The sequence below is a fragment of the Calliopsis andreniformis genome, chromosome 10 (assembly GCF_051401765.1).
Source record: "Calliopsis andreniformis isolate RMS-2024a chromosome 10, iyCalAndr_principal, whole genome shotgun sequence".
NCBI lineage: Eukaryota > Metazoa > Arthropoda > Insecta > Hymenoptera > Andrenidae > Calliopsis > Calliopsis andreniformis.
In genome coordinates this window covers 16,807,947-16,823,947 of record NC_135071.1, presented here as the reverse complement: position 1 = coordinate 16,823,947, position 16,001 = coordinate 16,807,947, and the positions used below count along the sequence as shown (strand labels likewise).

The 16,001-nt window shown below is 41.0% G+C and overlaps 3 protein-coding genes across 9 annotated transcripts in view; 1 reads left to right on the top strand and 2 right to left on the bottom strand.

The window, feature by feature from the left end:
- Positions 1-1,267: 1,267 nt before the first annotated feature.
- On the top strand, positions 1,268-4,466 carry LOC143185118 (uncharacterized). The gene is made up of 3 exons (XM_076387853.1): positions 1,268-1,442; positions 1,495-1,784; positions 4,341-4,466. Exons 1-3 carry the CDS (start codon positions 1,268-1,270, stop codon positions 4,428-4,430), a joined length of 555 nt encoding a protein of 184 aa, XP_076243968.1. The 3' UTR covers positions 4,431-4,466.
- Positions 4,467-5,480: 1,014 nt separating this feature from the next.
- Positions 5,481-8,112, bottom strand: LOC143184654 (uncharacterized). Its single transcript, XM_076387040.1, has 6 exons — positions 7,629-8,112; positions 7,327-7,451; positions 6,851-7,075; positions 6,224-6,359; positions 5,982-6,111; positions 5,481-5,780 (listed from the first exon to the last, which is right to left on the bottom strand). The coding sequence occupies exons 1-6, from the start codon at positions 7,890-7,892 to the stop codon at positions 5,695-5,697; spliced, it is 966 nt and encodes a 321-aa protein (XP_076243155.1). The 5' UTR covers positions 7,893-8,112; the 3' UTR covers positions 5,481-5,694.
- A 6,708-nt stretch (positions 8,113-14,820) lies between these two features.
- Positions 14,821-16,001, bottom strand: part of P120ctn (adherens junction protein p120) — a 38,972-nt gene continuing 37,791 nt past the window's right edge. For 4 of the 7 annotated variants that reach the window (XM_076387747.1, XM_076387748.1, XM_076387749.1 and 1 more), the window contains one exon: positions 14,821-15,163. In XM_076387747.1, coding sequence (XP_076243862.1) covers positions 14,915-15,163 — 249 coding nt within the window. In that variant the 3' untranslated portion in view covers positions 14,821-14,914. The remainder of the gene's footprint in view (positions 15,164-16,001) is intronic. The other 3 variants (XM_076387751.1, XM_076387754.1, XM_076387753.1) reach the window with 1 other exon arrangement.

The following is a 16,001-nucleotide window of genomic DNA, read 5'->3' as shown; positions in this document are numbered from 1 at the left end:
TCTGTATGTACGACGCGTGTGTGGTTACACGCGAACGAAGGGGTGGGACAGGGGAGGGGAGACGTAGACGGAGGGTCGTGAGGAGGCAGAGGGGGTGGTCGACGAGGGAGGAGCGGTCAGTCCGTGCACATAAACGCGCGTGCTGCCATAAACACGGAAACGAGGGTGGAGGACGAGGGGTGGGGAACGTCGGAGCTCGTGTGGGACTGTAAGGAGAGAAGATAATTTGCGCAGGTTCTCTGTGAGTGAACCGTAGGAAACGGGGCTGTACATTTGATATTGGAGTATGTTTGCTGGAAGAGGGAAATTAGGTTTTCTGCGTGAAGCAGGTGTGAGGTGAGAGAGGGGTGGGAATTCGGATCTTTGGAAAGAGGTAAGATTGCAAACTGGGGGATTCGACTTCGAATTCAATTTTAAGGAGACTTAACGTGCACGGAACTCAGAATTTGAGGTTCTGGAAAGGGCGAAATTAGGGGTGCAGTCTGTGGATTAACGTGAAGAGGAAGTCGTGGGTTGTTGGAGGAGAGGGAGAACATGTCTATTGCCTCGATCGCGCGAATTTTCTGTATGAGCACCGGGGGAAGAAAAGAAAGCAGAGAGGGGAGAGACAAAGTGCCAGCGTGCACGTGAAATTTGCATGGGGGTTGGAAAGAGCGCAGATAAGGTCATTACTACAGTTAAAAAATCAGAATAATGTAAAACGCTGTTGTATGTCTAAGAGAGAAATAAATGACGATATATTAATAAACAGTGTCAGATAATTATAAAAGCGATCTAACAATAAATAAAAAACCTAAACAACTTAACTCTATTTTATTCACTTATTTTATAATACAAATCTCACCCAAAAAGACTCAATTTCTTTTCGATTTTTAACTTCAACTATTTTCCAACTATTAACACATACATACCACATGTCAGTCAAACTCTTAGGGACGCAAAAATAGCAGGATGACAGAGACTAACAAATAAGGAAGAATGAGCAGCAATATTTCTTCATGAACGCAATATACACCCTAAAGGTGACACGGCTCGTAGCAGGGGGTAGAAAAGCAGCGGCCGTAAAGGCGAAGAGGAGGGTGACGATACGCATGAAAATAACATTTATGCGTGTCCAGCTTTGCGAAAGTGTATCCAAACTTTCCACGCTCGCGTGTCGCTGAAAACTAAAAGACGAAGTAAGAGGGGAGGGTGGGGCGAAAACAAAAATTCGAGCACAGCCACGAAGGCGGCCAAACAACGTGGACTCGTTTGTGTGAAACCGTACATGTCCCTCCGAGGTGGAACAGAGAGAGGGACCAACACATGCGGGACAACTATGTGCGACCACAAGTATATGGAACGTGGCCGAGGGAGAGGAGGCAGCGGAGGGGTTGAAGGGGGAGGCAAGCAACGCGAAGAACAAGCTCTTGTAGGTGTTTCTGGCGAAGAGAAAGCAAGAGGCGAGAACAGGGAAACCGTATGTGTCTCTACGTGAAATTTGTACGTGGTCAGAGAGGGTGGCTCATAGGGGGTTGAAACGCGCGTACATACAAATACGCGAGCCATTACGGTCACTGGCTGGCAGTCATCGACTACTAAAAATTTGCCGAAACTGTGCCATCGAGAAATCGATATCGACTGACTCTGCTCGCTACCAAGGGATGGGAGCTGTGAAGTTTTTACTTCAGTTTTCCATGCAGGAAAAAATAATGATTTATTTTGCGAAGTTCCACGAAAACAGAGAACTGTTAAAGAGGGTTCGTTGCATAAAGGTCACAAGTATTTTTAATCTGTGCTTAAAGGTGAGTCGAGCTTGAACCCTAAGGGGTGAATTTCTGTAGTAGATAAATTTGTAACGTGGAATCATTTTTCTTGGAAGTTTACAAAATATGTGTTACTATTGCGTGTTTAGAGAAGTCAAATTTCTCTGATCGTCTTATCGAGAGATTCACTCAACCCTATCTTCCTCTGAAAGAAGAGAGGAGTGGGGAGTACGTAGTAGTAGAGATCGACGGAATCCCGTGTAATTCCTCGGTTATCGATCACTGGTTGCGCGCGGGGATTTTAATTTCGCGCGGGTAAAAAGACCGCCGCGAGACGGACGGAGAATTTTTATGAATTAACGAGATTTTGTTGCGTCTACCCTCCCACTCTCCCGCCCCTCGTGCCCCTTATGCGTCGCGAGGAATGCAATTAGATTGAAACAACCCCTGCGGCCTCCTTCGATACATCAACCCCCTTCCTCTGTGAAACAATATCAGAACTGACTCCTATCAGCTTCCTGCAAAATTATTAAACGTCTACTCCTTCACCTCTCAGGCTACTGAAAGTGTACCAATCGAAGAAAAATCGACCTGTAAAGCCTCCAATTCACAGAAACAGAGATGATCACCTAATTTCCTCGATCCATGATCGACCAACTACCCTCGTGCAACGGGCGTCCCAGACGCTAGTCTAATATTCGAACGCGCGGGGGTTCGGTGCCCTGGTCTAGAGGTTAATCGCGGGAATTGTGGAGGACGTGAAAAGGAAACGGCACGGGCCCCTCATGCAGATGTCTCGTGGAGTCGCACCTGGCGGCAGGTGGTCTCTGCGCGGGGGTTCCCCTTCCTTGGATCCGCGCGTGTGCCCGCGATCGCGCGCTACCTGGCGCGTGGTCGCTCGCCCTCCTTGAGGAAACCGATCAACTGCGAGCAGTTGAACCGTAGAATTCGGGACGCAAGCAGGGGTGCAGCGAGGATTCCCTCTTTGAGTATGGTGAAGGAAATTAGGAGGTGTTCTGTTCTATTGCGTTGCTGAGGTCTAGCTCGAGTCTAGGACCTAGAGCTATACCAGAGAGACACTCCTCATTTCTTTCCTCATCTAATTTTTTTCACTATACCCAAGGAGGGTGTTCATACGGCAACCCTGGAGATGAGGCGTTCTCTGAAGATTTGATAAGTGAACGCGTATATGTACAGGGTGATCAGTTTATCTGGAAATTCTCCGAGTGTTGATAGCATTTGTAAGTGCTGCCAACACTCATTAGAAGGTTTCCAGATAAACTGAACACCCTTTGTAAGACTGTATGGGGCACTGGGTATATTTCCAATGAGAGGCCAGTGAAGCTAACATTAGAGTACATTTATTAGATGTGAGGGTGTACGAGAGGAGATAATTTGAAAAGAATAGTATGTTTTATATGGTTGATCTAATTTAAGATAGTAATGTAGCACACTTGACCTTTTAATTGTAGACTTTTGTGTCCTAAGCCTGACTACCTTACCGATGTAGAAATTCGAGACTGATTTTAGCGACCTCTGTTTATGAATGACTATTATAAAATATAAGGACTGAAGTATCGATGAATAGAGGAATTCTATAATATTGCAAATAAATAAAATGGATTTTGTGATCTATTTGTTGGCGCTGCTGCCCTTCTTTTCAAATAAATAATTTGGAATACACATTTGCAAAACAATTAGCTTACGATTGTTGTGCAAATGTGGAGTGAACAGAACTGGTTTTAGAAAATATTTGCGCGGAAAAAGCTAAAAGTTAGTATACCTTAGTTTAAGATTACAGAGAGTGCTAAGAAATAAAATATGCTGTAAGAGAATTTAGCTTAATGATTATGTAAAAGCATTTATTCAAAAATGAAGTGGAAGCTACCCATAATGGCCACATTCGCAACACTCGACCATAAAATATTAATTGAAAATTAAGCCGAGAATGCTTTAAATGCAAGATATCTTTATAAATTATTGAATAACATAACTTCTAGATAGTTACTATGTTAATTCAATGAATATGGAGAATAAACTGTCATGTAATACATACACATTTCATAATATGCAACACTAATACAAACCAAAGAATTATATTTTTCGGAAACACATAAAAATTCAACAAATTATGCAATAATATTAATGGAAATAGAGAAAAAACTTACCTTTGTGATGAGCTGTGCTCTATAACATAATTTCGTTCGAAGTGGACTGCGCGCACAATTTCAAGAATCGAAAAAATGGCGCTCCCTTACTATCGAGAGTATCGAATCTCGCATGCTCAGAGTCTTCTATCGCCCACCTGTTGCATACAACACGAATATCAATAAAATCCATAAAATACTACCTGTAGTTCGCTTTAGAATTTACGAAAATATAACTATAGTCTCTAAAATATATCATAAGTTAGTAATTTCTACTGATTTTTGTGCGAAAAGTGTAACCTATATCGTCCGACACGCGCAGAATTGAAAAACAAGAAACACAAATTTTTCAAAGAAGTATTTATCATTAAAACAATCAAAATTAATATAAATGTTGTATTAAATACGTAATACTATGTTTGTATTAAGGATTCGTACCTTTGTGCAGGGTGAAATATCGCCAGGAATACCATTAAACACAATTAAGACAAGGAGAGATATGCACGTCCGATTCCCAGCGCGTCCATGCACAGAATGATGCGCAGTAGCGTTACGCGCAGCGTCTAAAATCCGTGACAAACTTTCGATCACCCATCACTTATATGTAATATAAAAATACAATAAAAATGTTTAAATATCATAAAAACATATTTAGATTCTATGAAATGCACCACAGGTTAACAACTTTGATTAATTTTTAGTAAAATGTTAAATATATCACCACGTAACCATAGAAGTGAAAAACGAAGAGTATGATTTTTTCAAACAAAAATTAATTATTAAAAAGATCAAAACTGATACAAATTTTGTATTAAATATATGTTACTCTGTTTAAATTAAACACTCACACCTTGTTAAAGAGTCAGCAATTCCCAGAAATAGGATTAAATGTGATTAACAGGACGAGAAATAAGTACGTCTGACTTCCAGCGCGTCCGGGAGTAGAATGATGCGCAGTGACACCGCGCGCAGTTTGAAAACACAAAGATGGCTGCCGCGATCAAAATTAGTGGCAAATTTGAACCGATCGTACAGTATCTCTATCAAACGAAGAACATATTTTATTGGTGCCCTTCTTCTGACCGCAGTATATGAACACCCCTGGGAGACCACGAGTGCCTCACTCGTCGTGGGTCCTCCAGCGGGTGAGGATCCTCCTGGCAGTCCACTGGAGGTGGACTCATGGACCTTGGACGAACTGGGACCCCTGGACACCCCTGCCCAATGGGCAGCTTGACCACTGGTCATCCTTGACCACTGGTCATCCTTGACCACTGGCCATCCTTGACCACTGGTCATCTGTAACCAATGGTCATCTTTGACCAATGGTCATTCTTGACCACTGGTCATCCTTGACCACCGGTAAGTTTTATTCAAATTTAAAATTTATTTTTTCTGTTGCCCCTATTTAATATATACTCTACCCTCCTTTTGTCTTTCCCCTATTTTTTTTTCTAAGTTCATAAGGTTTAAATAAGTATCTAAATAAGTATATGATCATGCGGTTATGTGATTTAAGTATTTTTTTTCAATTCGAATTCAATACACCGCCTGCCATAAATTACAGATGTTTAATTATTCAGGAATGTAACTTGCATACATAATACACATAAATATTTTATTCTAAGAGTAGCTTTTGTTTAATACACCTCTGAGATAATATAAGTATCTGCGCCTACAATTCTAAAACAACTCTGTTTCTATCTAAAATATAGAGAATTCTACAGTGGTGGAAGTGATTAAGAATTCGTCGAAATCCCAGCAAAATAAATTTATTTCCATAATTTCATTCACTTCTCGCTTCAATCATATTCCGCCCCAATGGTGATGCTCATCTCTTTGGAAACGATTTTCGTTTGATGATACCACCGATTGGTATCTAAAACAACTGTATCAAACACATGTCACCATCACCATAATGATACGATTCGTGAATTATATTATGCTACGTTTAAACCAAGGGAACGAATGCTTCCTCTTCAACTGAATTGAAAGAATGCTCGTGTCACTTAAATTTTGTTGAAGTGGAAGAAGAACTAGCATTCTCTCTCTTGGTTTAAACGCAACATTACTCGTAGAATGCACTCACTTATTTCTCCAGGATGCACCACAACCTCTAGTCTCTCGCAAATGTAATGACATTCCCTAGGAGGTTCAAGGATCCACAGTTTCTTGCCCTTGATTTGAGCTTGCCACGAGGGATGGTCCACATCGTCCACCTAGCAAAAATTGAATCCCAAGTAAACCAATTCCCCCAAACTTCTATCTCCTTCCAAAATCGAAATCAAATCGAGGGAAATTGCGCGAAAAGTCAATCGAGCAAGAACTCACGTGCATGGGAGCTCCGTATCCGTGGCTCCCCATGAAAATCCAATCGGTTTTCTCGCTTTCCGCGGTGGTAGGTAGGAAATAAGGTCTCTGATAGTGTTGTCGAAGAATACTGCCGATCTTCTCGTCGCAATTGCTCCTTCAATGGAAGTTGGACTTTAAATTCATGTGAACAACTCAGAGATCGATATTAAAAATGATCAGTATGATTAAAATTCTATGTACAAGGTATTCAATATAAAGATCCATAAGTTATTCCCCTCTTCGATTCTCATTTTGCTATTCCAAGACGACACAAATGAAAAATTTAGAACGAAGGTGTGATATTCTGGGTAATCGTTCCACAAGATAAATATAGGCAGATGTAGTAGCATTTAAGCTTGTTAACCGGATTGTGCGCATACGTTCGAGCTTTAGGGCAGTTATCGAAGCCCTGAAACTGTGCATTCACGGGCATTGCTCGACGAACTTCCGGAATCTCTTGTTAAAGTTTTTTTAACATTTATTTAACTTCGAAAAGGGAATATAATTCTTAATTTAATTTGTTTCTGGCAACCTCGTACATCGAATTTCGTAAAATAAAATGATGAAATATGTAAAAAGAGAATTTTCAATAAAATGACCACTCACCATCCCACGTACCAAGGCTCCGTTCCTTCTTCGAGCAAGGAACGACTGGTACTCATATCGAAGACATCCTGGAGGCTCTGGAATCCGGTTTTATAAGGGAAGAACTGGCAGTTGGCATCTTCGCCATCGTACAACGACTTGAAGAACAAAAAGGAGAACACTTCCGGTGCTGTCCAGTTGCTCATAGCGTCAGTGACCACGACTGGTCTCCCAGAATATGCATAGCTGTATTTCAAAAGCGAGAGCAAGAAAAAATAGAAGATTAAATCTTCTAGACGATCTAGTTCTGAGACGACATAAAACTATTTTACATATTTTATTCCAATATGAATTATCCAAAACTCAGTGTGGGGTATTTAAAATTGAAACCTCTAGGTCTTAGAATTTTAAGGAAATTAACTTCCAAAGTATACATTTCAGAAATAAAAGTAACAGAATTGCTAGAAAAGCGATTGAAGAAATGGAACGAGCAGTACCGTTCCTCGAATGTCCCAGGCACCACGTTCGATATCCTGTCAACCTGTTGAACGTCCTGACACATCGAACAATCCTCAGCTGGTCGGAAAATCTTTTGGGTGAAGGAGGGCAGCTCTGCGAGACACTTCAACGACAATTAATCCTCAACAAGATTCACTCAGAGTAAAAAGTCTAATTCTCACATTAAATATCATCAAAACGAAAAATACTTGAGTCAAAGAGGATCTAATAAAGTCCTAATTAATCCTAATTGCTACAGCTTCGACTAAACGTGTAAATTGAGTAATATTTCCTTGCCCACCTTGTCGTAACGAGCAGCGCGCATGTAATCCCAGAGGAATCTGCCCAGGATCCACGCGAGAATCAGCAGGATCCACAGGTGTCTCCTGCGGACCTTCGATCCTCCTGGTCTGAGCACAGAGTGCGCGTGGAGTAGCTTGAAGCTTCTGTTCGCAAGCCCTGCTTCCTCGATCTTGCCAACTATCGAGCGCAGATCCTTCTTCGCGATCTCGAAGGCTTTTCTGGAGGACTCTGAAGACACTTTGTTGCTGTTCACGTCCGTCATGACATAAATGTGCGACGTCAGTCGAAGGTTTATTAAATCGACAGAATTCGATGTCTTTGTCACTGGTGAGAAGGATTCTTCAAGAAGGATCTCAGGGGGATCAACAGTTCCAGAAATTGGAAAGAGTAGAGGAGTTTTCTACTCAAGTATTTCACTAATTTTTTTTTAAAATTGAGGTAAGTGTTGTGGTTTTAATTGAGAGAGTGACCAGTTTTCAGGACTTCCGGTGATCTTGCTAGTCGACGTGGAACTGCGAGAGAGTCCTTCCTCGGGGTTCCACAGAGCCAAAGGATTCTGTTGCGCATGGGGATGCTGTGACCCGTTCACGGAGGTGTGAAATGAACAAGTATCTGGGGTACCGATTGATTGAAACGAAATTTGCTCGAACACGTGGAAACTCATTCAATTTCTCTTCAAATAACTAACAAAAAATTGAAAACAAGTCTTCGATAATATTACAAACATTCTTAAATATTCTATTTCTATTATCTATTGTATAATCACGCTTAACTAAAAAAAAAGTTACCCCAAATTTGCATTGAAGGAAAAGGAACATTTATTTCCAGAACAAGAAATTTTTAGAACACTACTATAATGAATATCCATTAATCATGCAGTTAATTAACAGTAATTGATCCATGAAAATGGGTGACTGAAAAAGATTGAACAGTTGCAGAAAGATGTCAATGCTGTAAACAGTTCTCCACGTTTGCAAATTGTTTTCCTCAATTTTCTTTCTGCCCAATCACTGAATGAAAAGGAGAGGATCGACAGTGAACCTATGCTCGGGCAAATCTCTCTCGGTGGAAATATGTGTGGGCGGTTTCTTATCACACGATGCAGGTGCCACTGTTCACTGAGCCGCGTGGATTTTCTTGTTAAAATACAATCAACCAACCACCCCTTATCGCGCGTTCCCATTTCTTTAACGCGCTTCCTTCCCTCCGAATCAATCGATCTCCTATCAATTTTTCACAATTTCGCAATATTTCTATGAACATCCTTCGCACAGATTCATTTCTTTTCTCAATTTTTGTATGAGGCTAACAAAAAATAAGTTGAATAATTTTTGCAATCGTAACTTTAATTGTAATATACAAGAACGAAGTATGTCAAAGGCGCGACTGCATGTGCACGTGAAAGGAGAATTTGTAATACGATTCCCGTGGAATTGTTAAAAGGGAAGGGGTTGTTCCATTCGACAGCCAGAAGGGGCCCACCTTTTACGACTGCAAATTGACAATCTGCGCGGCAACCTACTTCCTAATTAACAATTACCTTGCGTAGAATCGATCTCGGCTGGAATTACACGGTTTTTCGAACAACAAACGACGCGTTTTCGAATTTCTTCTTGGACGTTTGTATTCCTAAAAAAATTTTTCGCGCGAGCAGAAGGCAAGAAAACCTTTATTTTACAAAATAAAAAATATATTTTCAATAATTCTATTAGTTCTTCATTGTGAAATAAGAATAAGAAAATGAGGAAAGCCAAGGACACCTTATTATTTGAATTAAATAAAATTCCTGATTCTTCTTTTTCATCTTCGTAGGAATTTGAGGATGAAGGTCTTAGGAAAGGATGTACAAAGAGGTAAAAAAAATCATTCAGTAGAATTCAGCGCAATTAAATTCTTTAATTGTTGTCAGTCGGGTTCGAAATACACTAGTCGATCGATTTATCGTTAATAATTATTGTATAATACGTGGTACTCCTCCGATATAAATAATACGACGTCAATAAAATAATGACAATATGTCTGCTCTTCTGTCCCCCCCCTGTCTTAACAAAATTTATATATATTTATATATGTATATACCTACTTCATTTCGAGAGTACTTGCGTCGTCGATAGACTGCGTTAAAACACGTACGATTTAAATTCATTAAAAAAGACAGAATAAAAGAACAAACGACGATGACGATTGATGATAGTGATCGTGACGATGATAAATCCCCGCCGCGCTTCCGTCAAGGGTGGAAATCCAGAGGGAATGTTCCAGCAACAAAGTAAAAATATTTCTAGAAATCTCAATTATCTAAATTGAATATATTATTGCAAACTTAATTTTTAATAATATCAGGTATGCAATATTCAACATCTTTATTTTCTTTTTCCAGAAAAAGGGACAAGAAATAATGCAAGGTATCCAAAACGGAGAAAAAAATGTTCCTAGAACCTCCTCCCTCTCCTCCACCCTCACGTCGGACTACAACGTTTTATTAATTAACGCTAAATGTGTGGTGAAACTCCTCTAATACATCTAAAATGCACATCCATGCTTATTTAATGCTCCTTTAATTTTAAATACGTATGCAGCACTGTAGCCTATCATTTCATTTTTTTTTCTATTCGTTATGCGAGTGTCTTCTGTGTATGTGTGTGATTCTTTTTTTCCTTTACGTGTGTATGTATAAATGTACGTATGTACTGTGAGATACGTGAGATTTTCCTGACGTTTTCCTTCCTCTATTTCCGTTCTTCGTTTCTCCACGTGGATCGTCGTGCTATTCTTCCTCCTCCCCTTCCTCCTCCACTTCCTCCTCCACTTCTTCTCTGGTCGAGATCGTCGAATCTGCCCCAGAAGTCAACGTTCACCCTCGCTGGGTACTTCCATGGGCTCTCTCGTTTCCTGGTCTTCACTGTCGGATGATACGTTCGTCCTGCTCTTACAGCTCGGATGATGGAGTGGTTTGATGGTGTCACTCGGCTTTAAACGCTATCAGTCTTCTCGGGTTTGTCGGTGACGATGATCGCGGTGAAGGGTGAACTTGAGATTCTCGGTGAAAAGGTGGAAAATTAAACTAGTTCCTCCTTAGACAGTTTAAGAAATACAAGATAATGGATGAGGGGAATTTTCGAGCGATATTTAACTCTGCATCTTTTTTTTAGTGATAGAAGAAAAGAAGAAAAAGAAGAAATTTGAAGGCTATTCTGAATATTCCTTTTTTTAAGTTGAATTGCTTCTAAATTTGATCTATGATATAATTATAGGTATACCAAGCAAACTTGAGGCCTGGACATATAAGTTTTACACTCTGACCAGGCCTCAAGCTTGCCTGGTATATCAATAGCGATAGTTTAATTTTCTCCCTTTTCACGAGATATTAACAGCGCAAACAGTTCGCCGCTTGCGGTAAAAAACACACACTCCTTAGGCCGGTGGGGAACGTGTAAAAAACAGCGTAAAAATCGCTAGTAAAACGAGACACCGTTTAATAAAAAATGGCGGACGCTTCCTCCAGTGCTTCCATCCTTCATAAGTAACCACTGAGTGGTAGAAGTCTCTACTCGAAACCTGAAAGCCACTAGATGCTCGTCTAATCCTCCCTAAACGAGCAACGAAGTTCTTGAAGTTGAGTAAAGCAATTCTATAAGATTTAAAAGAGGGGGTCCCCAAGAATCGAGAATATAATTTCGACGAAGTCGTTCGGGGAGGATCGATTGTAAGATGGTTGAGATTTTCGTTCGACCTGCGTTAAGCTCTCGATATTTCTTCAAAAATTAAAAAAAAAAAAGAAATACTTAAAAAACAAATATAATATAAAGTAAAAATAAAAAAAACAGTAAATTGTAAATTTTGGTTAACTCAAACAGAAAATTCATTGCAACGTTTTTCATAAAATAACAATTAAATAAAAAACAATAATAAAATTGACAGAGCTGCCTCGTTTCTTGTTCTAAAAAAAAGTTATTATAAAAGTCCCTAAAAATATAACAAAGAATTGGGCTTAGCCAATCGAACGAGCCTCCTTCGAGAACCATCTTCGGTCCCCTTCGCGTCCGCCTCTTTCACCACCATTTTCCTCGTTTCTCCTTAATCGTCATAGAAAAATTAGAAACGCCGGCACGCACAAACAATAAAAAACGGATATCAAAATCTCGGTTCGTTCGTATCGATCGTGGCGGCTCTGTCGATGCTCCGACGATCCAGTAAGAAGAATCCAGAATCCATAATCCCTTAAATACAAGATTCACTGGTCTAACTCTCTGTATATTTGTTTCAAGTAAATCAGGGACCTCCTCCATAATCGTCGAAGCAATCGTAATCTTACACTCTCGATCATTGCTCTTGCAGCTCTTGCTTCAGTCTCTCTACGCTATCTAGATCCTCCCTCTGTGACGAGGAACATTAAAAACCTGATACCATATTTTTTAAATTATTTCTAGAAGGATAGTGGTTCAAAAAATTCGTCTTTCTAAATCCTCAAAGTGAAAACCCTTAAATTCCAAAAAGAGTTCCTCGCAGAGAAGGAGGACCAAGGTACATCAACATTTCGACGACTCTAAAGATTCGACCCTCTATACTTATCGTTATCAGTGGTGAATATAAAATTTTTGACAGTGCATTATAATTCGTTCAAAAGTCAAAGCCAAAAGCAAGAGCCGAGAGGAATATCGAGACCCAGAGCCTCTCGTGTCACTTTGAGCAGAATGGTCCAAGGTCCTCTATGAGGATTCGCGCCACTGTCACGTCGCACATGGCACTCTCTATATCACGCTATATCACGAGAGCAGACGATCTGCTAGCAGTCCAGAACGATAAGCTCGAAGGACGCCTCTCGATTCGCGGAGAGGCGTGTAAGTGGGTGGCCTGTTATCGGCTCAGAAACGCAATCTTGATAACACGCGGTCGCTTCTGCTGATAACTCTTTCTCCTCGCGAATATCTGCCTCGATAATACTGCAACAGTATCCCCCTAAGTGACGTTGTATCGTAATTGGTTACTAATTCCCTTAGCAGTCGCAGTGGACCGACTAGTGTGAAAAACACACTAGGATATACCACGAGGACGCTCTTATGACCGAGAGTCTCTCACAGTACAGTGATATGATACCAATAGGTACGGTAAGCAAACAGTTTCCATTAAGTATTTGTATCCGAGTCTGGAATGAGTCCTGCGGTACCACGTCACGTGTACTATTACAGTATTACTAATAATATTACGTTAGGATCCTGAAGAAAAGCTGCCAGTCGCAGCAGAAACGATCGCGCGAGTCTCACGCTCGACTCCTCTCGAGAAGGTTCGATCCTGAAGCGATCAACACCTGGCGGAGTAACGATAATAGCTTCATTTAGCGGCACGCCGACGATCGTTACAATTTCCACTGTCTACTTTATAGTAGAGTCACGTCGATCTCGTCGATCGTTCAACATATGATACAGTGGATTCGATCATCGTGATGAGTATATACAAAACGGGTATGGATCAGCTACGTGAACGACAGACGATGAGATTGGACCTGAGTGGTCTCGGCGGAACGATCGACAAGATCCTCGACCAGGGCATGCACGCTTGCAACACGTTCATTATATACTCTTGAATTCCACAGGAAGGAACGCGTGACAACAAGTGTCGTTCCTGCTGTTTCGTGTTATTACTTTCACCTGGCTAAATCATCCGCGAACACACTCGATTCAACTGTCGTAATAATATTATCTTTAAGAAATAGAACAAGGATATACTTTATTTTGTATATATATAATATATATGTATATATATAATATGTATATCGGCTATCAATAGTGTCATATCTCTGTCGAACATTCGATAATAACATTGAACATCATCACATTCTTCTTCATTCTCTCGCGTCCCCTCTTGGGCACTCTCTGCCAGATTCGTTCTTGGTCTCGCCTATCCTGCATCGGTAACACTCTTTATAGTATGAAGAACCATAACGATCAAGGATCAGCTATCAGCTTAACCTCTTTGCTTCTTCCCCTCCTCGTCGCGAGCTTACTCAAGAACAACAGACTTTGCTCCTCTCATGAGTGGACAGTTTCACGGTGCAAATAGTATAACATTCACGCTATCACATGCATGTACACGAACATTCTCTCGATGAAGAAAAACAAAGTGCAGCTCGCAAATAATCGGCATCCTCGTATATGCCACACCCACAGCCTCAGAAGTTTACATAATACAATAATCGTAGTCGGAACGATTCTTCCTACGCGTGTGTCGGTGTCTGTGTACTTACGATGGTGTGTATAATATATCTATATAATATATATATTCATTTATACCCTCCTGTATTTATAATCGCGACGAGCGATGATTTTCTGTGTATAATTCATCGTAATACCGTCTAATTATCCTTAGCAGTACTTTTACGGTATGCTTGCGACTCTCCTTCCGGTTGTACCGTCTTAAAATATACATATACATGTATGTATAATATTTATAATATATATATAAAGTGAATATGTACAGGATGGGGTATCTAAACCCGAATAACTGATTACCTACATTATGTTTGGACTTGCAAGAAACAATAATAATAGAAAAAATGAGAGGTTTATAAAATAGGAGCTGTGATCATAAAGGAACCATTTTTAGATTAACATATTGAGTCAATAATCATAGCTGCCAGAAATATTTTAATTTGTCTCACTAAGAGTGATAGTAACTGAAAGTGTTAGAACTTTCTATAAAGTTAAACGTAAAGAGGACTCTCTGGCACGGTTTCAGATGCCCCAGCCTGTACACATTAATTTAGAATTGTGCAATGAAGGTTTTAGAGCCATTAGTGCGACTACTGCTGCGGATGTGGTCGAACGAGTCGCTTCCACCGAATGTACAGAAACAAAAACGGGGATGCGACTCCTCTCTTAAATAATCCCCATCCGAGGGCTTCCTTTGCACCCTCCTAGTTTCTCAGTCTTCCTGTTCCCTCTGCTCGGCCATGCACGCCCATAGTAGCTCTCCTTCCTCATGGTTCATCACAGTTGGAAGGAATACAGTGAAACACTTTAACCCTGCTCAGCTTCGATACCTCAATATTCTCTCCACCCGTCAACCATCTACCTCAACCTATATAAACTCTTGCAACAACGTGGTCGTCGTAGACAACCAAAGAAACTCAAAGAATTCCTCTTATCCATTTTCCTAACTTCAGTCCTAGTCTTCTTCTGTCTCTTCCTCTGTCCCCTTGCTCCATCGGCGGTTCTAGGCGTACAGGCTCGGGGGAAGGCTTGGAACACGAGCCTCCAGGGCTCTGTGCGAACTTTCTGGGCCCTGTTATACCCAGGAGTCACCAGCTGAGGCCGCGGTCGAGTTCGGTGGCACGTTCACCGTCGACGTGGCGGCCGAACCGTCTGGTACACCCACGCCATCGGCCACCCACTGGCCACCAGCGGGTGCACCAGCACCGACTCCAGGCCCCACTGGGCCCTGACCCTGACCCTGGCCCACCCCCAGCTCATACTGCCGCTTCTTTTTCTTCTCCAAGTTAACTTGCGCGTAGAGCGGCTCACCGGGTTTCGGTTGCTGCAACACACACAAGCCAACGGTTAGTTAGAGCCCTGGCTGACTGATCGCCGGGGGGTGGACGCGTCTTGGGGGTGGGCTGGACTCGTAGGGTGCAGGGGCCCGGGCCTATCTTTCTCTTTCGTTGCATTTAGCAATCTTCAGAGCAGCTCTGAGAATTCTGGGGCGATTTTAGTGGAATGGACCCCATTTCTAAGTGGTTGGTCAGCTCTGAGACAGGGAATTGGTTTTCTCATTCTGTTGCCTTCCCATTTAAACCACTTCTTCAATCCCAATAGAGAGGGTAGCAATACTGAGACTCAAGGAGGCGGTGATTGTGTGGAAAGGGAAATAGTATTCCCTGTCTCAAGTATGTAACTATAATAGATTCTACGTTAACAATTGTATATTGGTATCAGTTGAGAATTGAGATTGTTAGACTGGGAAGGCTAAACCTGTGTCTGTTATGATAAGAATAATCCAAGTGTGGTATAGGTACTGTCAGATACTCTTTTATTATGCTCGATTAATTTGGATATAAATAGATTATAAATAAGTTCGTGCAATAATCAACGTGTCATTATAAACCATGCTTCGAAGGTGCGTCTAGCTTCTCTCCCGTACAATAAAAGTCGCTTCATTGCATACGTATAAAAAAACTCGTATCGTAACAACTATCTTCAACGTTAGCAGTTCTCTTGGTGTTAATCTTGTTATTAGGTAAATGAACCCGTGGTTACCTCTGCAACAGAACCTGCCCACGTGATGTCGATATAAAGAGACGACTATTTTTTTTTCTGCTTTTACATTACCCTGCTTATCGAAACTCATTGAATTATATATTAATCGAGAATCGTGT